Source organism: Hyperolius riggenbachi, chromosome 1, assembly GCF_040937935.1.
Source record: "Hyperolius riggenbachi isolate aHypRig1 chromosome 1, aHypRig1.pri, whole genome shotgun sequence".
Taxonomy (NCBI): Eukaryota; Metazoa; Chordata; class Amphibia; order Anura; family Hyperoliidae; genus Hyperolius; species Hyperolius riggenbachi.
Genome location: NC_090646.1, coordinates 268824436 through 268847432, shown reverse-complemented (window position 1 = coordinate 268847432; position 22997 = coordinate 268824436). Strand labels below are relative to the sequence as shown.

Below are 22997 nucleotides of genomic sequence, written 5' to 3'. Positions count from 1 at the left end.
TACCTCATCTGCTGACACAGTGAAGGTAATTAAGTTTGCAGATGACACTACCATTCTAGGTCTCATCGGGGATGACGGTGAGCTTGAATATCGCTGCGAGATTGAGCGGACCCTCAGGTGGTGCTCGGACAACAAGCTTGTACTAAATGCGGCAAAAACTGTGGAATTGATAGTGGACTTCAGGAAGAACGCCCCAACACCTTGCCCAATCTTCATCAATGGCATGGAGGTCACCAGGGTTCAAAGCGCTCGGCTCCTAGGCACCACCATCACCGAGAAACTGAGATGGGATGTAAATATCTCCACGACACAAAAGAAAGCCCAGCAGAGACTGTTCTTTCTGAGACAGCTGAGGAAGTTTGGAATGCCAAGGGTACTTCTGACCAGCTTTTACACAGCGACCATTGAATCTGTCCTTTGCTCCTCCATCATTGTGTGGTACTCAGGTGCTAGCGCAAGGGACAGGCTCAAACTCCAGAGAGTTATCAACACTGCAGAGAAGATCATCGGGTCTTCCCTGCCTCCACTGGACCTTCTCCACTCAAACAGAATGAGGTCAAGGGCAAACCAGATCATATATGACCCCTCCCACCCTGGCAATCAATTCTTCAACCTCCTCCGCTCAGGGCGTTGCTATAGGTCCATTCTCACCAAAACCACCAGGCGCAGAAATACATTCTTCCCTCAGGCGATCACCCTCCTCAATTCAGACCATCTCTAAAAAGCCATCCTCCAGCCCCCTCCCTGCTCCTTGGTACACCAGTGCACGATCACAGCCCTATGACTGTTTCCAAATGCTGGCACAATATGGTTGCCATAAATACTAAGCCCTGCGGTGTAAAAAATGGGACTGTATAGAATGTAGATAACTGAAATACTACGCATTGTAATTTGTAACTTGCACTATCCTGTTGTGTTATTTGTATCGTAAATTCTTATGCTGCTGTGTTATTGCACCATGCCAACTGCCTGTGTCCACAAATAATTCCGGGTGCGGCGCCTGTCGCACTTGGCGAATAAAGAATTCTGATTCTGATATTTTTCCTGTCGCTGACCTTTGACCCTGTATCCTGCTTGGGGTCATGGCCTCTAGCTCCCGGAGGCGTCTGTGTGACCAGGAGCTGCTGGATGTCCTGGAGGGAAGCGTCAGTGAGCAGTCACTCGTTGAGGAATCTACGGACAGCAAGATTCCCGGTGACCTGTCTTCAGAGTCCGAGAGCAGTGACGAGGAGCCAGTGAGTGTTGCACGCACTTGGTGTGAGCTGGAGAGTCGGTCGGCAGGCTCTGCCACCCAGGTTCCCTTTCACTAGGGTACCTGGGCAGAAGATCGCATGTGACCACAGCCTGCTGTCCTACTTGGAGCTGTTTCTCACCAATTAGGTCATCCAGAAGATTGTGAAGGAGACCAATCGATATGCTCCTCAAAGGAGGTTCTCTAGGAGCAGGAAATGGGAACCTGTCACCTGCGATGACATCTGGGTGTTCCTGGGCCTCATCATCCTCCAAGGAGTGTTGGGAAAGCCGCTGCAGAAGTGGTACTGGACCACTAACAAGATCCTCACCACACCTTTCTTTGGATCTGTTATGTCCGAGCCCCGCTTCACCCTCATCACGAAGTACCTGCACTTCAGCAACAATGAGGACTTTGATGAGGCCACCTATCCCGCTCCCAAGCTGAAGAAGATCTGGGAGATATACCAGCTCATTGTTGCCAACTTCAGAGGGGGCCAACGTACCGGATCGAGACATCACTGTGGACGAAAGTCTCATGGCGTACAAGGAGAGACTCAGCTGGGTGCAGTTCATTGCATCCAAAAGGGTCCGCTTTGGGATGAAGTCCTTCATGCTCTGTGAGTCTGGATACATCTGGAACTCTGTTATCTACACAGGCAAAGGCACCAAATTTGCACCGCAATACAGTGAGTTTGGGTGTGCTACCTCTTCAGCGCTCACGCTTATCGAGCCATTGCTGCATCAGGGGTACTGTCTTACTACGGACAATTTTTATACCTCCCTAGAACTGTACGACCACCTGATTCAGCACAAGACTGACGCATATGGTATGGTGAGGCCTAACCGACGCCATAAGCCACCGGCCTTTTCTGCCAGGAAGCTGAAGAAAGGAGAGGTTGTTGCCTGGCAGAAGGGCGAAATCATGGCTCTGTGGTGGAGGGACAAGCCGGACGTGTGCATCCTCAGCACAGTGCACAATGCTGAAACTGTGCGCACCACTACCAGAGGTAGACAGGAGGTGGACAAGCACAAAGCAGTCATGGACTACAACCACACGATGGGAGGTGTGGACAGGGCTGATGGAGCCATGACTTTTTACCTGGCTGTCCGCAAACAGCAGCGGAAATAAATAAAGAAAAATTCCGACACCTACTGGAACAGTGCCCATGGAACGCATATGTGCTTTACAAACAAAACGGTGACAGGCCTGTACTGCACTATGATTTTGTGTGGAAACTTACTGAAGCCATATGCGTAAAGCATCCCCCACCGGAATCAGCAGCTAGACCGGGGAGCAGAGCGTCTTATGTAGTGAGCCCGGCACGACTTTCTGGACGCCACTTTCCAGAATATTTGCCACCGACCGCACACAAGGAACAACCTACAAGAAGGTGTGTGGTCTGCTGTGCCAAAAAAGGCCCTGACGGGAAAAAAATGCGCAAGGAGACCCGTACTTATTGCCCGGACTGTGATGTGGCACTTTGTGCAATCCCTTGCTTCAAGGTGTACCATACAAAAGAGGTGTTTTAGGGGTAAACCTCTAGACTGTATATTTTTTTTTTCTGCCTCCATTTATTTATTTCTGCATATTTCTGCATTGATCAAAAATGCAAGCTATTTCTGTTTGTCATTAATAAATGTTATTTTATTTTTGACAAGAATTTGTGTTTGACACTTTCATTATACTCATAATGTATACTAAACTCTTGCTTGACTCATTTTGGTAAGTTACAGGAAAAAAGGTTATGAAAATTAATTGTACCACTTTTTGCACGGAAATCCTGGGGAATTAGAACGCTAGGGTGGTTAATCACCTGCACAGCTTGAGTGGCTTGGAAAGACGCTGCCCAAACTGTGATTAAATTATGCTCTTCTATGTTGTGCAGTGCTAGTATAACAGTGGGAACTTGCTGCCACCAGCAGAGATTAAACAGCCTCAACCATTCTCCACTTTGGTGCTAATCCTTTCTGTTTAAAACATGAATGCGGAGTGCTGTTTTGGACTATGATGTAATGCTTATAGCAGGGGGAAAAGGATAATCTCATCTGACCAGCGAGGCTCTGGCTCTTGTCTGCCCTCTCTGCCTTGGTATGGGAAGGTTTTGGAAGTGTCTTTGATTGACGAGGCTTCTAACCAATTCCCCTTGCCCCTTTTTGGGGCAAAAAGACATTAAAGGATGGGGACATTTTTGACTCATCACAGCTGCTCCAGGGTAGAAGGGATCTAAAAAGTAAAGAATAAGACCGAGCCCAATGGGAGCCTTCCAAATGAGAATGTGCTTTTCTTCCTACAGGCTATGTCTGATTACATATATTTTGTTTCATAATTATGTGAAGGGCATAAAACAGAAAATTATCTTAACAGGTAGTAAACGTGTATAGCTGAGAGCGTTTACATAATAATAAAAAAAAGTGTGCTACACAGGCCAATGGCTGCAAAAGCAAAAAATGTATTGATGTAAGAAGCAATAATTTTTCCAATAACCCTTCAGCACAGGTATGCTTTGAGAGTTTGCTCTGCTCAGGAAACCGGAAACATCAAGACAATGAAAAGTGATAGACGTGAATAGTCAGGCAGTATGGCTGATTCCTAGTTCCAGGATCCAGGTCTCTCTATGTGCTTGCAGTCCTTCTGAATAGCCTTGGTGGCTAAGGACTTGCTTGTGTGAGTGATGGGCATGACTAAATGAGGATGCCAGGCAGCGTTATGTGGTTTAGAGGACAGACCTATTTCACCCTTTGTCTTCTCAGTGCAGTGTGGACCATTCCTTGGTGCTCCATCACATTTTTTACCAGAACGGCTTCAGTACCTTTTAGGAAGAGTAGAATTGTCCTATACAGTATACAAGAGGCTATGGAGCAGCTTGTACTAAGGTAACAAGATTTCTTGGCATTCAGGAAACTGACCATTGGCTATCAACTGCACCCTTTGCTTAAAATAAGAGGGCAGGATACCTTCATATAAAGCAGCATTGTATCATAACTTTGTAAACGGTGGTCTCCTTTGCTGTGTAAAAAAAATAATAATAATTCCAGTACTTGGCTTTATATAGCTCAAAGTTTCAGACTCTTAACCATATTTTTCTGTGTGCAGGAAGATTTCTTCATCACTTCCTTCATACATGTTGGGGTGTGCTCTGAGGAAAAGTCACACAGACAGCAGCATGGTCTCACCCTAAAATGAAAATCCTGTCAAAATAAATATTTTTTGTTCTCACATCTCACGGGCCCAGAGTTGGTTTTGGAAAGCAAGGACTAAAGCTTCGTACACACGCCTGATCAAAGGCAACGACGGGTCCGTCGTCACTTCCCGCTGGGCGAGTTTTCAGCAGACAGTACACCGTGTGTAGTCTGCCGGTGGACTGATAAAGCTGTTTCTGAGCTCAGAAACAGCCGTATCAGTCCACCAACAGACTGTACACACGCTGTACTGTCTGCTGAAAACCCGCCCAGCAGGAGGTGACGACGGACCCGTCGTTGCCTTTGATCAGGCGTGTGTACGAGCCTTAACAAATTAATTTGCTATCAATTTCTCTCCCAAAACAGATGGACTCCCTTTGCAGATCTCGTTAAATATTTTTATTAAGAAAATGTTTACAACCAAAAAGAAAGGTGTTCAGACAATGCTACTGACAGTAGGCAAATGGGTGTAACATCATAGAAAGAGATCATGACTGTTTAGGTGGCCACTAATGATCCAATTTTCATCCAATTTTACCAAATACAGTGGGTTGCAAAAGTATTCGGACCCCTTAAAGTTTTCCACATTTTGTCATATTACTGCCACAAACTTGCATCAATTTTATTGGAATTCCACATGAAAGACCAACACAAAGTGGTTTACATGTGAGAAGTGGATCGAAAATCATACATCATTCCAAACATTTTTTACAAATAAATAACTGCAAGGTGGGGTGTGCGTAATTATTCGGCCCCCTGAGTCAATACTTTGTAGAACCACCTTTTGGTGCAATTACAGCTGCCAGTCTTTTAGGGTATGTCTCTACCAGCTTTGCACATCTAGAGACTGAAATCCTTGCCCATTCTTCTTTGCAAAACAGCTCCAGCTCAGTCAGATTAGATGGACAGCATTTGTGAACAGCAGTTTTCAGATCTTGCCACAGATTCTCGATTGGATTTAGACCTGGACTTTGGCTGGGCCATTCTAACACATAGATATGTTTTGTTTTAAACCATTCCATTGTTGCCCTGGCTTTATGTTTAGGGTCATTGTCCTGCTGGAAGGTAAACCTCCGCCCCAGTCTCAAGTCTTTTGCAGTCTCCAAGAGGTTTTCTTCCAAGTTTGCCCTGTATTTGGCTCCATCCATCTTCCCATCAACTCTGACCAGCTTCCCTGTCCCTGCTGAAGAGATGCACCCCCCCCCCCCGAGCATGATGCTGCCACCACCATATTTGACAGTGGGGATGGTGTGTTCAGAGTGATGTGCAGTGTTAGTTTTCCGCCACACATAGCGTTTTGCATTTTGGCCAAAAAGTTCCATTTTGGTCTCATCTGACCAGAGCACCTTCTTCCACATGGTTGCTGTGTCCCCCACATGGCTTGTGGCAAACTGCAAACGGGACTTCTTATGCTTTCTGTTAACAATGCCTTTCTTCTTGACACTCCCCCATAAAGGCCAACTTTGTACACTGCATGACTAATAGTTGTCCTATGGACAGAGTCTCCCACCTGAGCTGTAGATCTCTGCAGCTCATCCAGAGTTACCATGGGCCTCTTGACTGCATTTCTGATCAGCACTCTCCTTGTTCGGCCTGTGAGTTTAGGTGGATGGCTTTGTCTTGGTAGGTTTACAGTTGTGCCATACTCCTTCCATTTCTGAATGATTGCTTGAACAGTGCTCCGTGGGATGTTCAAGGCTTTGGAAATTTTTTTGTAGCCTAAGCCTGCTTTAAATTTCTCAATAACTTGATCCCTGACCTGTCTTGTGTGTTCTTTGGACTTCACAGTGTTGTTGCTCCCAATATTCTCTTAGACAACCTCTGAGGCCCTCACAGAGCAGCTGTATTTGTACTGACATTAGATTACACACAGGTGCACTCTATTCATTCAGTCATTAGCACTCATCAGGCAATGTCTATAGGCAACTGACTGCACTCAGATCAAAGGGGGCCGAATAATTATGCACACCCCACTTTGCAGTTATTTATTTGTAAAAAATGTTTGGAATCATGTATGATTTTCGTTCCCCTTCTCACGTGTACACCACTTTGTATTGGTCTTTCATGTGGAATTCCAATAAAATTGATTCATGTTTGTGGCAGTAATATGACAAAAAGTGGAAACCGTCAAGGGGGCTGAATACTTTTGCAACCCATTGTGTATATATAGTATAAGGGTAAATATGGTGAATATATTGAATGGATAATTTAGGCACCTTCTATTACATAAAAATGGTAAGAGTGGATGAAAAAGATTGGATCATTAGTGGCCACCATTACATGTTGTTGTTGTTGTTGTTATTATTATTATGTAAACAAATGTACAACAAGTTACACAGTGCCAAAGTTGTAGAGCCAAACTGTTGGCATGCGGGTGAAACAGGGAAGGCCACTAGAATAGTCCTAACCACCAGAAGGCCGTACCCTATGAACATTCGCCTTGAGTATACTAAGGAAGATATGGCACATACAGAGAAAAAAAAAGAAGAAGAAAAGAAAAAAACTTAAACTGAAACATGCAGCTGCTTGCGTCCTCTTCTGTCTCACATTTTGGCTAGGTTCACAAAGAAATTACTTAGAGGTTCTAGACCAAAGGGAGGAGGGGTAGCGCTACTAGTCTCCTGGAAGGATGGATTGAGTGAGGGTGTACCCCCAAAGATATGCAAGGATGTCTCAGGCAATATGGACACAGGTCCATATTGCCTGAGACATCCTCGTATATCTTTGGGGGTACACCCTCAGTACAGACTCTGAGTCACTCCCGAGGTTTGATTGGCCAATGATTTGGTATCATTTGAAATCTCTAAAGTCAAACCAGGCTAACCAAAGACCAATAAATATCGCTTATCTTATTATTGTTTAAGGCCATTAGTTGTTCTATTTGCATGATATTATTCAAAGCCAGAGCCCAATGCATATCTCATTCTGGGTCCTGTATTGTCCCCGCATGGGGAATGGTTTATACACCTTTTCTTGATGGAGAAGCAAGTATTGACTACATCCACAACAGTGGATAGAAAATGGTAAGGCTTTGAAGGAGCATAACCTTGGTGCATCTGTGTGTAATTTTTGTGTTTGTTATAGAAAATTATGAGTCATTGAAGAGGAAATGTGAAAGCTGGAACAGAGAGGATAAAGAAAATGCAACTGCAATACTGAAAATGCAACTTCAGGCAACTATTGCAGAACTAGTGGGAACCAAAAACACTCTGAAGACAGTGGAGGACTGTGATGGCCATGGTAAGGTGTTTATTGATCCGAGAAGTCATCAGGAACAAAAAAATAAATGACATTTTTAGAACGCTTATGAGTTTAATAACTGAAAAGCTTTATTTATGGAACAGAGCTGTGTGAGGGAGGGACTTGAGAGACCCCTACCACCTATAGAGACGGAATTTCATTTCTATAGACCTACTCATGGGTTGATCCCCCTATTCTATGCTGAGATCTGGTATAATAATCTAGACAAGTTTACTCCCGCAATGCTAAAATGGCAGGACAGGCTGCAACGTGTATGGACATCCAAAGATTGGGAGTCCGTGTTTTTGGACCTTGCCAGGTCATCAAGAAATAGCCTGACTAGAAAGAGAGGTTATACGATTCTTTATTACTGGTACAGATCACCGTCCTCCCTTTTTAATCCAGGTTGGCCATCATCTGATCTTTGTTTTAGGTGGTGCGGTTTACCAGCTCCTCAGCTCCATTGCTGGTGGGAATGCCCCATGGTGCAGAATTTTTGGTCTGAACGTGTTCGATTAGTATCGTCTGTTCTTGAGACGGTAAAACCTCTCATTCCATGAGTGGTCTTATTCACTAAATCCAACTCTCTATGTTACAAGTATGGTAACAAACTGTTAATTTTTGTAATGTGTCCAAATTCCATAGGGTGTGGAAATTATCCTCCATACCTTCTCCTGCCTTAATGAATAAGATAAACGAGTGTTACTGGATTGAGAAGATCACTTTTTTCTTAGTAGATCAGGAAGACCAGTTCACCACAATGGTTTGATAGAGGCTCTCCCCGACATGATACGGGTCACCTTGCTTATTATGTTTGCCTAATGGATATATGTGTTCTTTATTATCGCTATTTTGTTGTTATTCTCACAAGCACTGTGCATTTTGCTCTGGGTTTGGAACTGTTGTAGCTTCCATTGAGTACTTACCTATATGATGGCCGTTTTTTGTACCTACTGCTTATTCAATGAAATTCTTGTTGAAAAAAAATGTATGCAATAAATATGCAGTGTGTCTTCTGACAGCTGACACAGCTGAGAGATCAAATTACAAATTGTGATTTGCCATAGGTGAGCGAAAATTAGACTAAGCTCTCTAAATACTTACAGGGGGCATTCCTCTCTGTTTTCCTTCTGCTCTGTGCTAGAGTTCAGGTCCACTTTAAGCCAAGTGACCTATTAGATTTTTCCCTTCGAATGTTTAGGGCAGCCAGGGAACAAAAATCAGCACTCAGCAATACTTTTCCTTAAATAAACAACAAGTGTCAGCGCCAAGGCAGAAGGCGACCGCAGCCGAGAAGGACAATGTCCAAAAGTCCACACAAGCAATGAATATATAAAGTCAGCGCAGGTCTATAGTAATACAGCTTTCGTAATTTTCTGGTATACAGGATCTTCGAACAAAAAGGTAAAGCAGCAAGGCTTACCAGATTCCAACAACCCACATTATAAGGTTGTAAACGAGTTTGATAGATGGTCCGCAGAACTTTCAAATGGTGTCGTTTCACCAGCGATGTTGCACACCACAGATTCCTCTGGAATATATTAGATATCCTGAGGTCGCAGAGACTCGCCAAAGAGGAGTCCAGTAGGATAGTGACATGAAAGAGATGTACGGCACATCTAAGTGTAAACCATCTTTATTACATAACAAGTAAAACAATTTAAAAACAAGGATAAAAGAAACTCACATACGGGGCCCGTGCACTGGGAACCCCGAAAAAGTAGCGCGCATAAAATGGTCCAATAGAAGACCTCAAATAAAATGGTGCTGCCTGTCGCCTTCCCGACCGGTTTCGCAATCTTGCGTCATCAGGGTTTACACTTAGATGTGCCGTACATCTCTTTCATGTCACTATCCTACTGGACTCCTCTTTGGCAAATCTCAGTGACCTCAGGATATCTAATATATTCCGGAGGAATCTGTGGTGTGCAACATCGCTGGTGAAACGACACCATTTGAAAGTTCTGCGGACCATCTATCAAACTCGTTTACAACCTTATAATGTGGGTTGTTGGAATCTGGTAAGCCTTGCTGCTTTACCTTTTTGTTCGAAGATCCTGTATACCAGAAAATGACGAAAGCTGTATTACTATAGACATGCGCTGACTTTATATATTCAATACTTTTCCTTAGCTTTTAATAGGGTGGGATGGGCAAAAACCTCTTTTCTGGGAACAACAGGAAGTTGGAAGTGAAATTGAGCCTTCTTGGCTGTGAATCATCAACTGCAGCAGTTTTGTTTATATATGGTAAAGGCCAGATCTGATAATGATTGTGTGAGAGCTGTATAAATGCGTCATCATATTTTTCATACACTGGCATTTTCCACCACGCCTAAATGGCATCCAAGCAAATACAATCCAAGGTAAAATATGCAAGTGTTAGTTACTGACAGAGACAATCTCAATAAGCAATTTATAATAATAATAATAATAAATTTACCATAATTAGACTGTGTAACAACTGTGACTAACATTTTGTGGGAATGTCTTGTAGCTATTAAAATTGCAACAAGAATGCAGAAGAAAATTACTGCCAAGAGAGAGCAGATTGATACATTACAAAGCAGGATCCATTTCTTGGAGGAAGCCTTGAATAATGCAACAAAGGTAACAGATCACCACTCCTTTATATAAACAAAAATTACCGATTTGGACAGGATGTTTTTTTGCTGGTCGACTGGGACTGGGGTGCAGTGTTATGTATACAAGGGGGCTACATGCCACCATTTCACGAGGAAGTACGAGGACAGCGGCAGCACAGACGGTGGCAGGTAAAGTATAACTGCACGGGGGGAGACAACAGTGGACGAGGGTTTCTGTCGTGTTTGGGATTATGACACACTGTTACCATTGCACACCTGGTCAAGCATGTCAGCCCGAGTTTTTCCCAGCATGTCCAATCGATACATGCGACCAGTTGATCGCATCGTCGATCGGGCATGCTCTTGGCAGCATCAATTTTTTCCTGATTCGATTATTGAATCGGATGGTCGATCGGCCGCCAATTTCAGTAATCTACGGGCACCTTTACTATCGTAGCGTCTAATCCTTCCATGTTTTTTTAACTTGCTGCTACTCATCCTGCTGCATCTTACTTCCAGTGCAAGGGTGGGCATGCAAAAGCATGCAACTCCCAGAGGCCAGGTTTATACCTATAGCAATTTGTATACATGGAGCTCCAGAAGGATCTATGTACTTTGGCTTTTAAAGGACCACTATTGCGAAAAATTTTAAAATACATGTAAACCTATACAAACAAGAAGTTTGTATAATGTAAAATGAGCCATAAATTACTTTTCTCTTATGTTGCTGTCACTTATATTGAGTAATAAAAATCTGACAGAACTGACAGGTTTTGGACTAGTCCATCTCTTCATGGGGGATTCTCAACAAGGCTTTTATTCTTTATAAAGATACTAGTGGACCTAAGCCCGTTACAATAACGGGCTCTAGGCCACCCTCACAATCCCCCTCCCCTACCGCCAGTCACCGCCGCCAGCCGCATGTCACCATGCATGCGTGTGCATGTCGGGGACAAAGGGGGCCCCATGCTATCATTTTTGCAGAGGGTCCCTATTAAGTCTAGCTACGCCCCTGGTTGGTTTATACATCAAAGTTTATCTCAGTTATCTACCTTTTGTTTCTTTTAATGTATGTCCGCATCCAGTACAATATACATTAGCTGTATGAAAGCTGTTGAGTTTGATTGGCTTTATAATACTCTCTTAATGCAAAAAATAAATGCATTGGCTTTGCTTTTAGCAATCTCCATATTAGTACAACGGCATTTATTTAGCCTCATAGAGAGCTTATGAATAGGGAGACGCAGTCGAAATGCCCAATACAGAAGGAGATTTTATCCAAAGAAGTACATTGTCTGAAGCCTATTGTCTGCATTTTAATGAAGTGGATTTTCTAATATCTCAACTTTTTCTATTTAATTCTAAGGATAAAAAGCATCTAAAAGTGGAGAAAGCAAAGTTAATGCAGAAATGTGCCAGTGAAGCAGCTGAGAAGAACAAACTGTCCGATGCCATGCAGACCTTTAAATCAGAGAACTTGGCTCTGAAAGGGCAAGTAGCAAACAAAGAGGCTGCCCTCGATAAGGTACTAATTTACTTTTCAGAATCTATATCTGCAAATAGTCTCTTGAAAATGGCCATCAGGCTCCCGTTTTGTGCCCAGCATACAGACTGTTTGAACTTCCAGAGCATCAAGTGAGTGAGGGTAGCCACCTTCCCAGGGAAAACTCCTTAGCTGCCAATATAACATCCAATATAGAAAGTGCCGACTTCTTCAAGTTGCTGGGAGACCAACTGTAGTTCACTGATTTACTGCATTAGTGGTAGGAGTATTTTATGCCTTTTCACTTACCATAACATTCTTCTGAGAAAATTTGCTCTGGCCCAAGAAGAGAAGAGATTGCCCAATCAAACCTTTCCAAACTATATAAATTGAAGGGCGATAAAATGTTTTATTACTATTATTATTTTAAGCTTTGGTACTGAAATTGTCCCCTTTACATTTTTAAAAGCAATTCTGGTCACCCCCAAATGGACTTCATTTGTGATTTGTTTGTTGCAGACCATGTTGCAGCTGTCTGAATGTCAAGCAGTGATTCAGCACCTTGAGCAAGAAATAATGTGCCTGAGGTTACAGCACACACTGGACTTAAAGGCAAGATCTTCCAAGACATTTCTCGTAAAACTTTCTTACAGGTTGCAGAATCATTGTTTTGTCTTTGTTCTGTCTACACTGTAGACTCTACAGTGTTCTATTAAAGACTGTATTGTAGAATAATTAAGCCTTGTGTGCCCAGGATCAAATGAAAACACAGGATACAACTGCTAGCTCCTGCCCACCATGTGATTATTGCCTGGTGTCATTGGTACTGCAAACACCAGGTAAGGATGCCATCAGGGGGCCAAGAGGTGGCTTACCTAGTGCAGGTGGGTATGACAGAAGGCAGCTGTGAGGCCTGGCAGAGTATTCACCCACAGTTCAGCTCCAATGCCCCAATCTAACTCCACATGTATGCATGAAGCCCCGTCGGGAAGGACACAGGAGTGCTATGCGCAGGAGCCGCAAGCGCAGCTGCGGAAGTGGAAGGAGCGGCCTGACTCACGGCGGGAGCAATAGCATCGCTTGATCCATTAGGCAAGTCCCTGATAGCAGCATGGCAAAGTACAGGAGGGAGCATTGCTGGGGTTCCAATCTAGGGAGCCAAGCCACAACCTGGGGATCAGCAGAGCCTCGTTAGTGAGAGCAGCCCAATCTGCTAAAGTGGAAAGATGTTATACTTTACAGCCTTACAAAGTGTTTCTTGTTATGCAAACCTCCACAGATTTGCTTTAACAGCTTGAAGCCTAATTGAATCTAAACAGAATAAATAGAGTGTGCCTTGGAGATTTTTCCTATCATTTTTAACACAATTCTAAGTACAAAAACATCTTTTGAAAGGCTATGGAAACTCAACTGACTTTACAGAAGCAGAAAATTAGTTTACAGCAACCTATCAAAGCAGATTATAAGTAAAGAAAAATGGCACTTATGACTGTATGGATCTTTTCACTTTAAATATCCTGGAGCTCTCTTTTAACATTTCCTTTATTCTCTGTTTACTTCATAGGAGCTGAAGGTCCCAGTTTCCTCTAAGACATGTGCCAAACCAACTTATATAATGGCTTCTTCATCCTTCCCTATTTCTACTGATGTTCATGTACCACAATACCAACTGCTGGTCAGATCTTGCCCTAAAGTCTCAATGTTTGCTGAGGTAATCTATGGTCTTCATAGTAAATCCTAATGTACAATATTTACCTCAATCATTTTATCTTCTAACACAAAAATTCTGTCTGTCTGTGGCCCTGTGATGAATGGGCTATTAGAGAAGCATTGACTATAATGAGTCATTCACAATACAGTGCTAAATAAATTAGATTGGCATACTCCATCAACCATGAATTGTGCTTAAATATGCTTTATCTCAAAAAAGGTGTATATACAGAGGTACAGTAGTATGAGGCAGATCCCAACAAGACCAGTCACATCTTGACATGGCTGCAGATAAGGACAAGAGTATGGGAAAGAATGTATGAGATATATGGAGCAGTGGAGAGGACCCATCTATAGAGGAGACACAGGTTCCTGCAGTTTTTTAGCATTGGCTGCATTTCTTTATATATTTGGAAAACGTGTTGCATAACTATTAAAAATGCTACAGGTCAGTTTCTCAAATCGATCATTATGATTATTGTAAATTATATGTATGAAGCCACTAAATTTACTTTTTAAATTGAAAAATCCATTGCGGACCTACACTTATAGACGTTTGACCCCTCGTGCCTTAGCAGTCTCCTGTTAGTAGTCTGAGGTTTTACAATTACCGTATTTTTCGGACTATGAGACGCACTTTTTCTCCCCCAAAAGTGGGGAGAAAAAGTACCTGCGTCTTATGGTCCGAATGAATATAACCTACCCTGGTGCTTGTTTCCCTGTATAGTAAAATTATTATTATTATTATTATTATTATTATTTATTAGATTTATATAGCGCCAACATATTACGCAGCGCTGTACAATAAATAGGCTTACAGACAATGATAACAGGGTTGACAGAACAATACAGGTAACGGACCATAGATACAACAATACAGGTAATAGCAATAAGATACACCACACAATGCAGATAATAGTACAATGCCAGATCATAAACTGGAATGGTAGTGGTAAAAATTACCAGTTCCAAATTCTGGGTAAAGTGCACACAGTCAAGTATGATACACAAGGGAAGAGGGCCCTGCCAAAGGCTTACAATCTAGAGGGAGGGGCTGGTGACACAAAAGGAGGGGGTGCATCAAGAAGTTATTGGCAGAAAGGATTAGGGTAGTGTCGAGTTGATGTAGGCCTCCTTGAAGAAGTGAGTTTTGAGTGCTTTTTTGAAGGTGTTGAAGGTGGGAGCGAGCCTGATGGGCAGCGGGAGAGAGTTCCACAGGATAGGGGCAGCTCTAGTGAAGTCCTGCAGTCTGGCATGGGAGTGCGAGATGCGTGGGGTGGTTAAGAGGAGGTCGTTGGAGGAGCGAAGTGGGCGGCCAGGTGTATATCTGCTGACCAGGTCAGAGATGTAGGTTGGGCAGGACTTGTGTAAGGATTTGTATGCCAAACATAGGATCTTGAAGTTGATTCTGAAGTGAATTGGAAGCCAATGAAGGGATTTGCGTAGGGGAGTTGTGGAGACAGAGCGGTGGGAGGAGTAGATGAGTCTGGCTGCTGCGTTCATGATGGATTTTAGGGGGGCGATGCGGTTTTGAGGAAGGTCTGACAAGAGGGAGTTGCAGTAGTCCAGGCGGGAGATGATGAGGGCATGGACAAGGAGTTTGGTAGTGTCTGGGGTCAGGAAAGGCCAGATCTTGGAGATGTTGCGTAAGTGGAAATAGCAGGCTCTAGCTACGGTTTGGATGTGGGAGGTGAAGGAGAGGGCCGAGTCTAGGGTGACACCCAGGCAGCGGGCTTGTGTGGTTGGATGAATGATTGTGCCATTGACAGTGACATAGAGGTCAGTGGGGGGTGAAGCAGCACGGGGCGGGAAGATTAGGAGCTCAGTCTTATCCAGGTTTAATTTTAGGAACCTGGCAGACATCCACGATGAAATAGCTGAGAGACCAGAGGATACCTTCTCCATGGTGGTGGTGGAGAGGTCAGTGGTATGGAAGTAAATCTGGGTGTCATCTGCATATAGGTGATAGTTGAAACCCAGAGAGGAGATGAGTTTTCCTATGGAGGCGGTGTAAATGGAGAACAGCAGGAGACCAAGAACAGAGCCTTGGGGGACCCCAACTGAAAGTGGGAAGGAGGTTGAGGAGGAACCATTGAAGGAGGTCTTGAAGGAGCGATTTGAGAGGTAGGAGGAAAACCATGCTAGGGCACGGTCTTGGATACCCACAGATTGCAGTGACTGGAGTAGCAGGGAGTGATCAACAGTGTCGAATGCTGATGAGAGGTCTAGGAGGAGAAGGATAGTGTATTTTCCTTCGGCCTTGGCAAGCGTGAGGTCATTGACGACCTTGGTGAGGGCAGTCTCGGTGGAGTGACCTGGCCGAAATCCTGATTGTAGGGGATCAAATAGGGAGTTGGAGTCAAGGTAATGGGTCATGCGTTGGTGGACTAAACGCTCTAGGAGTTTAGATGCAAAAGGGAGTAAGGAGATAGGACGGTAGCTGGATGGAAGTGAGGGGTCTAGTGAGGGTTTTTTAAGTAGGGGAAGTACAGTGGCCTGTTTGAAGTCAGAGGGGAAGGTACCCGTAGAGAGGGAGAGGTTAAACAGAGTGGTGAGGACAGGAGCCAGAACAGGGAAGTGAGGACGGAGGCATTTGGATGGCACAGGGTCTAGGGGGCTGGAGGTGGCAGGAGAAGTGGCTAGGAGACGGCTGACTTGGTCCTCTGTGATAGGAGTAAAGGCAGTGAGTGGAGGGTGGGGTGGGGAATAGGTATTGGTGGGGGAGGAAGAGGTGGTGGAGTGGAGGCATGAGATTTCCCGTCGGATGCTGGCTATTTTGTCGGTAAAGTGGGTGGACAGATCAGTGGCTGAGAGGGCGGAGGTGGGGGGAGGAGTGGTGGGGTTAAGGAGGGAGTTGAAGGTGGCGAAGAGGCGCCGAGGGTTGGAGGCTTGGGATCCGATCAAGGCAGCAAAGTATTTTTGTTTAGCATCAGTTAATGCGGTATAGAACAGCTGCAGGTTGGCCTTGTACGCCAAGAAGTCGGAGTTGCTGCGGGATTTCCTCCATTTGCGTTCGTAGGTGCGTGTCTGTTTTTGGAGGTTGCGAGTGTGTGCATTGTGCCAGGGCTGGGGGTTGATGGGACGGCTGGGGCGGAATGTGGGGGGTGCAGCAATGTCTAGGGCTGCTGAAAGGGCCTGGTTGTATTTGGCCACAGCTTGGTTTGGGCAGGTAACGTTAGGGAGGGTGGATGAGAGGGAGTGGAGGGGGTTGGCTAGTGCAGTTGGGTCTAGGTTATGCAAAGCTCTCTGCCAACGACCTGAGGGTGGAGGAGGGTTGGGGGAGGATGATGGGGAGATGGAGAAAGTGAGAAGGTGATGGTCGGAGAGGGGGAAGGGTGTGATGTCCAGGTTGGGGAGGGTGGCGGATTTTGAGAGAATCAGGTCGAGAGTGTGGCCAGCGCGGTGGGTGGGGGAATTGGTGTGTTGGGAGAGGCCAAGGGAAGTAGTGAGGGAGAGCAGTTGAGAGGCTTCAGGGGAGTAAGGACTGTCCATGGGTATGTTGAAGTCCCCAAGTATGATTGTGGGGAGGTCAGAGGAGAGGATGTGTGGGAGCCAAGAGGCCAGGTTGTCCAGGAATTGTTTAATGGAGGTGGATGGGGGGCGGTAAAGGACTGCGATGACTGCTGGAAGGGGATGGTAGAGGCGGATAACATGTGTCTCAAAGGATGTAAAGTTTAAAGAAGGGGGTGGCGTGAGGACACGGAAAGTGCAGGACGGGGAGAGGAGCAGACCCACCCCTCCCCCAGACCTGTTTTCTGGTCTGGGGGTGTGACTGAGGTGAAGTCCCCCATAGGAGAGGGCCGCTGCTGCAAAATAGGTCGTAAGTGAGGGGCAGCAGCGATATCCAGAGCGGCATAGCAGCAGCCGCTGAAACTATGCACACTGCTTGTCCTTTGATCTTAATCCCCACAGCAGCGCGATCCACAATGTTTCCATGTGGCATTGGAGAAGCCACCATTATCAGCATAGCCGGTCCTTTGATCTCACCCAGAAGCCGTCACCCGCTGTTATCTCTAATGCCGGTCTTTTGATCTTACCTAGAATACGCCACCGTCGTTATCTCTAATGCCAGTCCTTTGATCTTACCTACAATACGCCGCCCGCCGTTATCTCTAATGGCAGTCCTTTGATCTTGCCCAGCGCCAGACCCCAGTAGCACGATCCCAGCTGACAGGCAATTCAGCTGCTAATAGTGGCAGAGTCCTCAGGCTTCCGTACTACTTTGTTTACATGTCACCCCATGACCCGGCGCACGTGCGTCGCAGGTCATTAGAGGGCGCTAGTAAACAAGTTAGTATGGAAGGAAGGACTCTGCCACTAGAGCGGCTAAATTGCCTGTCAGTCGGGATCGTGCTACTGGGGTCTGGCGCTGGGCAAGATCAAAGGACTGGCATTAGAGAATAGAGATAACGGCGGGTGGCGTATTCTAGGTAAGATCAAAGGACTGGCATTAGAGATAAGGCGGGTGGCGTATTCTAGGCAAGATCAAAAGACCGGCATAGAGATAACAGCGGGTGACGGCTTCTGGGTGAGATCAAAGGACTGGCTATGCTGATAACGGTGGCGTCTCCGATGCCACATAGAAATATTGTGGATCGCGCTGCTGTGGGGATTAAGATCAAAGGACAAGCAGTGTGCATAGTTACAGCGGCTGCTGCTATGATTTACATGGATCACACTGGTGCTGCTGCCATCATTTATATGGCATGGACACCCAGACTGGACCCAGCTACTGCCACCCAGGCTGGTAAGATCTCCTTTAATGTACCATAAATGTACTGCTTAGTTAGTGTAGCAGGGGAAAGAAAGGAAGGGGGGCGGGGTTGTGTAGTGCAGTGTAGCTTGGGTGGGGGGGCGGATGGAGGGCAGCAGGAGTTAGTTAAGTGTAGTTTAGTTTGTGGGGGCAGCAGGGGTTAGTGTAGCTTGGCAGTGTAACAGACAGACATCTTGGGGGGGAGAAAAAAAGTCCATAAAACACTCCTGGGCCAAGGATGCACCCAGGTTTAGTATAATTTTTTTCCCCCTGGTTTTTACCCCCTAAACCTAGGTGCGTCTTATAGTCCGGAGCGTCTTATAGTCCAAAAAATACGGTAGTCACCACCCACTTCCTGTGAATTACAAGTTTTATATCTCACTGTAACTGACATATAGTTTTTACTGTAATAAAGAATGTAGTCAACCACCTATTATCGACGTGCCCACAAGCTGAATTTGAAAAGAAGAGGTGAAGTGCAATAGAGTAGTTTGACAACCTCATTTAAAGCGGACCTGAACTCAGAACTTCCTCTGCTGCAAAATAACTTTCAAAAAAAAAAAAATTTTATGTGCTACAGCTTACAAAATTCCTGCAATAAATTTGAAGTGTGTCTACTTCCTGGTTCCATGGAAGCAGAGAAAGGGTTAACCCCCCGAATTTACATATAAGATCTGTCTGGCGAGGCTGACTAATTTCTGTGCTGACACAGGTGAGAGCTCAAATTACACTTGTGATTTCTTGAGTGTCTAGAGATCGACAGGCTTTACTTTCTAGACACACAGGGTGCATTTCTCTGTGTTTTCCTTGTGTCCTGTGCAAGAGTTCAGGTCCACTTTGACCAATGAAAGCAGGTATCCTGTCAACTCCTTTTCTTCTCTACACAATTCACTTATTCACTGAAGTGTTATAGAATTTGCCTAGTTCAATTTGTAATTTGATGTGCTTCAAGTGTGTGTGTGTGTGTGTGTGTGTGTGTGTTTGTGTGTGTGTGTGTGTGTGTGTGTGTGTGTGTGTGTGTGTGTGTCTGTCTGTCTGTCTGTCTGTCTGTCTGTCTGTCTGTCTGTCTGTCTGTCTGACTGTGACAGTTTTAGGGCCTGTTTCCACTGCACGAGGATTCTGGATGCAGAAATACTGACTCCAATGAGTGTCTCTGGGCCTGTTTCCACTTACGTGTTAATTATATGGGAAACAATGCATGGTGCAGAAATCTGCAAATCACATTTAGTGGAAACAGGCCCATATACATTCATTGAAGTCAGTTTTTCTGCATCCACAATCCGCGTGTAGTGGAAACAAGAGCTAAATGGCCACATCCAGAAATCTGGATGTAGAAAAACTGATGCAGAACTAATGGAAATAGGCCCTTACCTCGGTATGGAGGTTTAAGAGTAATTTATTGGACACCAAAAACAAATGACATGTTTCTCAGGTTTTACCCGCTTCTTCAGGTTAATTACAGTGTATCCCGTTAGCACGGGTAAGGCTAGCTCGACACTCACGCTGGGATGCCTCCTCCCACCCTGTATTTTCCAGAAACCTTAAACTCTCAGGCTGGCTTTCCCTGCTACCATCTGACATTGCTCTGTCTTGAGTGGAATATGGTTGAGGGGCAAACGTAAATCATGGCAATGTTGCAGGTGTCATTTAGCCTTCTAACCAAATGCAGTGAATCGCTGATTCCAGTAACTTACAGATGAATTGATTTCTTGCAGAGAAAAGGCATCACAATTCCTTTCAGAGCTATAGATATGATTTTTTACTAACTCCTTAATTGCTTACTGTTTCAGCCATCTGTTCAGGATAATATAGTGGAGCCCAGTGAGGAGGTCATATATCTTTCAGACAGCGTAGCCTGCCTGCCCTTTAAAGATGAGGCACCTTTGAAACTGAGTAAGATGGACCATACACCGCCGGCCCAGATTTCCAAGTAAGAATAAATAACGGAGTTATGTACATCTGGTTGTAATTCAATCCTGCACTAGGCATTTTGTACAAATATATTTTCAGAACCTTTATTTAGAGATTTGCATTGTCACCTTCTATGGACTTATTTGTCACAACATGAGCAGAAGCACTGAAGATTTAGCTAAATCTCTATTTTGTGTTTTGCCCACAGGATAGACCTTACAAGGGACTCCATGGAACCTATTTCAAGGCTGGACAGCTTTAGCAGGTGGGCAAAATGGTGGTTATTTTTAGGTAAAATGTCTTGCGATATTAACTGCTGCAAAAAATCATCTCTGAGGCACAAGCAATCTATGCAGGCATGTCTTCTTCATAACTCCAACCAAAAGTACATTGAATAAGTGTCAATAAATTGTTAGCTGACATTTAATTTCTTCTGATAGGGAGCCTTTAACGCTGCACACGGCTGATCTGGAAGAAAAGAAACACTCTTTATTAACTACTGACTCTGGTGGGTTTATTGTTCATTGTTAAATCTTCAGTAATGCATTGTTTGCAGTTTGCCCCTTTGAGGCATACATGGAAAAAGGGCACCACGGTAATCTGGGCTTCAGGGAAAGCCACTAGTAGAATATCCGTTAATTACCGATATTTTGTTATTGGGCTTCAGCTAATGCCGATCATAAAATACTGGTAATTTTTACCAATATTTTAATATAACCTAACATGACCCTATTCTCACTTAAACCCTCCCTCTAATGATAATTACACCAGAGAGGAAATGTGTGCATCAACCAAGTGAACCTGACAAATCTGGCTTTGCAAATTTGGCCTATTGGCTAATCACGAGACATTGCTCATGCAAATATGCATTTGCTTTCGCATGCCTAAATATGCAGGGTCAAAAACCAAAACCGCAAAACAATCCCCCTGCGGGAATTAGTTCATGCTACATAGCACTATCCAGGGGCGCCACGAGGAGGCTTCCCATTGCCCCCATACAACCGGGGGGCCGCAGGGGTCCCAGGCTCTCTCACCGCCTGGAACCCACACAGCGACACCCCGGAGGGGGAGGCTGGGGGGTGCAGGCGATCTCCCCAGCGTGGCCAGCGCCGGGAAGAGCCGCCCGCACACACCTCCCAAGATTAAAAACAGGCACTTACCTTAACGTTCATTGCGTTCTGCTACATGCGCATGACCTGGACGCGACACATAAGGGGAGGGCAGGCGCAAACAGCCTGCTCCAGGGCTCTCACCTCCTAAAACAAGCCATTCACCACTTGCCTCCAAAGGAAAGATATGGACCCCCGCGGCCCCCCGGTTGTATGGGGGCATTGGGAAGCCTCCCCGTGGCGCCCCTGGATAGTGCTATGTAGCATGAACTAATTCCCGCAGGGCGATTGCTTTGCGGTTTTGGTTTTTGACCCTGCATATTTAGGCATGCGAAAGCAAATGCATATTTGCATGAGCAATGTCTCGTGATTAGCCAATAGGCCAAATTTGCAAAGCCAGATTTGTCAGGTTCACTTGGTTGATGCACACATTTCCTTTCTGGTGTAATTAGCACTCCCTCTAATGATGCCTAACCCTAACCAACCCCCTGCACCACAATCTCCGCCGATATAAGTGCCACCTTCACCGCTAAAAACTCCCTCTGCTGATATTAACATTGCGGTCTATGCGGCGCGGTCTATAATGCCGAAAGCGCCAAAATTACCTGCTTAGCTTTTGAGAGCTAAGAAAGCTGTATCTAATAGAATGTTTGTATACATTGGCACTAGATTCATTGTCAGATTGAAACAGTGCTGACACAAGTTAAACGTCCCAGGCGTACATAGGGCGCTTCAGTTAGCTTCTATCAGACTGGAGATCACTATAGGAAAGTCAGAATCCCAGGAAGCATGTCTTGGATGACTTAAAGTCATCTATCAGGTGCAACAGCTCAATTTGCAACCATCACCTGGGTCATATCAGACCATGGCAAGTAATGCCAAAAGATTAGTGAAATAATGATTTTTTTTTGTTTCCAGTTGCATGCAACATCGATGGGATCATTTTTAAATAAGTCTAAGCAGCCCTGGTATTATCAAAGGGAACCTGACGTGAAAAGAATATGGAGGCTGCCATATTTATTTCCTTTCATAGCTCACCTGAATGTTGAAGGATGCAAATTTATGCCCATGGATGTGATTTGTGCTGCTGGCTACAATGACATGTTTTTGATCCTATAGTGTGGACTTTTTAATATGTTTTTATTTTATTTTGTTTTCATGATTTTAGTATTATAGGCTTTCATTCATTAACACTGTATATTAATTGTGATTGTGCTATTCGTGTGAGCGCTGTTTTAGCATAGAATAGAAATGCAGCTAATCTTGTCAGATGTTTGCCCGAATCATCTGATCTCTGCAGCCTTGTTCAGGGTCTGTGGCAAAACTACTAGAGGCAGAAAATCAGCAGGACAACTGGTAATCTGCAATGCTTACAAGGAAATAAATATGTTAGCCTCCATATTCCTCTAACTTCAGGTGTGCTTTAAGAAAGAAAAAGCTATTTGCACTGCAAGTGCATGTATGTGTCTGTACCGCTAATCCACTGTTCTTCTTTTACTAAATCTGGTGTACAAATAATTGACTTTAATTCACCCACAGATATACCTTGTGTATTGCAAAGTGTGACTATGGTAATAAGTCTTACATCTATTTGTGTTAAAGAAATTCAGACTCTGGAGAGACCCTATTATGCCTCCTCCCCAAAGTATTTTGGGAGCCAAGAAAGGAAAGCGAGATCGCCAGTGCATTCATTGCTGACAGCTCCTCTCTGTGACACCCATGTGGATGGTACTGCAGAAAGCCATCACTTCCTAGGAGAGAACTGCAGCGATAGCTTTGCTCATGGTATGCTTT

General features: G+C 44.6%; 2 protein-coding genes across 2 annotated transcripts in view; both read left to right on the top strand.

Moving 5' to 3' along the window:
* Window positions 1-12416, top strand: part of CCDC158 (coiled-coil domain containing 158) — a 65902-nt gene extending 53486 nt beyond the window's left edge. The window contains exons 14-17 of the mRNA XM_068232707.1: window positions 7498-7653; window positions 10150-10262; window positions 11604-11762; window positions 12240-12416. Coding sequence (XP_068088808.1) covers window positions 7498-7653; window positions 10150-10262; window positions 11604-11762; window positions 12240-12416 — 605 coding nt within the window. The remainder of the gene's footprint in view (window positions 1-7497; window positions 7654-10149; window positions 10263-11603; window positions 11763-12239) is intronic.
* Window positions 12417-13288: 872 nt separating this feature from the next.
* Window positions 13289-22997, top strand: part of LOC137547974 (coiled-coil domain-containing protein 158-like) — a 29098-nt gene continuing 19389 nt past the window's right edge. The window contains exons 1-5 of the mRNA XM_068271128.1: window positions 13289-13431; window positions 19974-20113; window positions 20303-20359; window positions 20535-20602; window positions 22806-22988. Of these exons, the coding sequence (XP_068127229.1) occupies window positions 13336-13431; window positions 19974-20113; window positions 20303-20359; window positions 20535-20602; window positions 22806-22988 (544 nt within the window). The 5' untranslated portion in view covers window positions 13289-13335. The remainder of the gene's footprint in view (window positions 13432-19973; window positions 20114-20302; window positions 20360-20534; window positions 20603-22805; window positions 22989-22997) is intronic.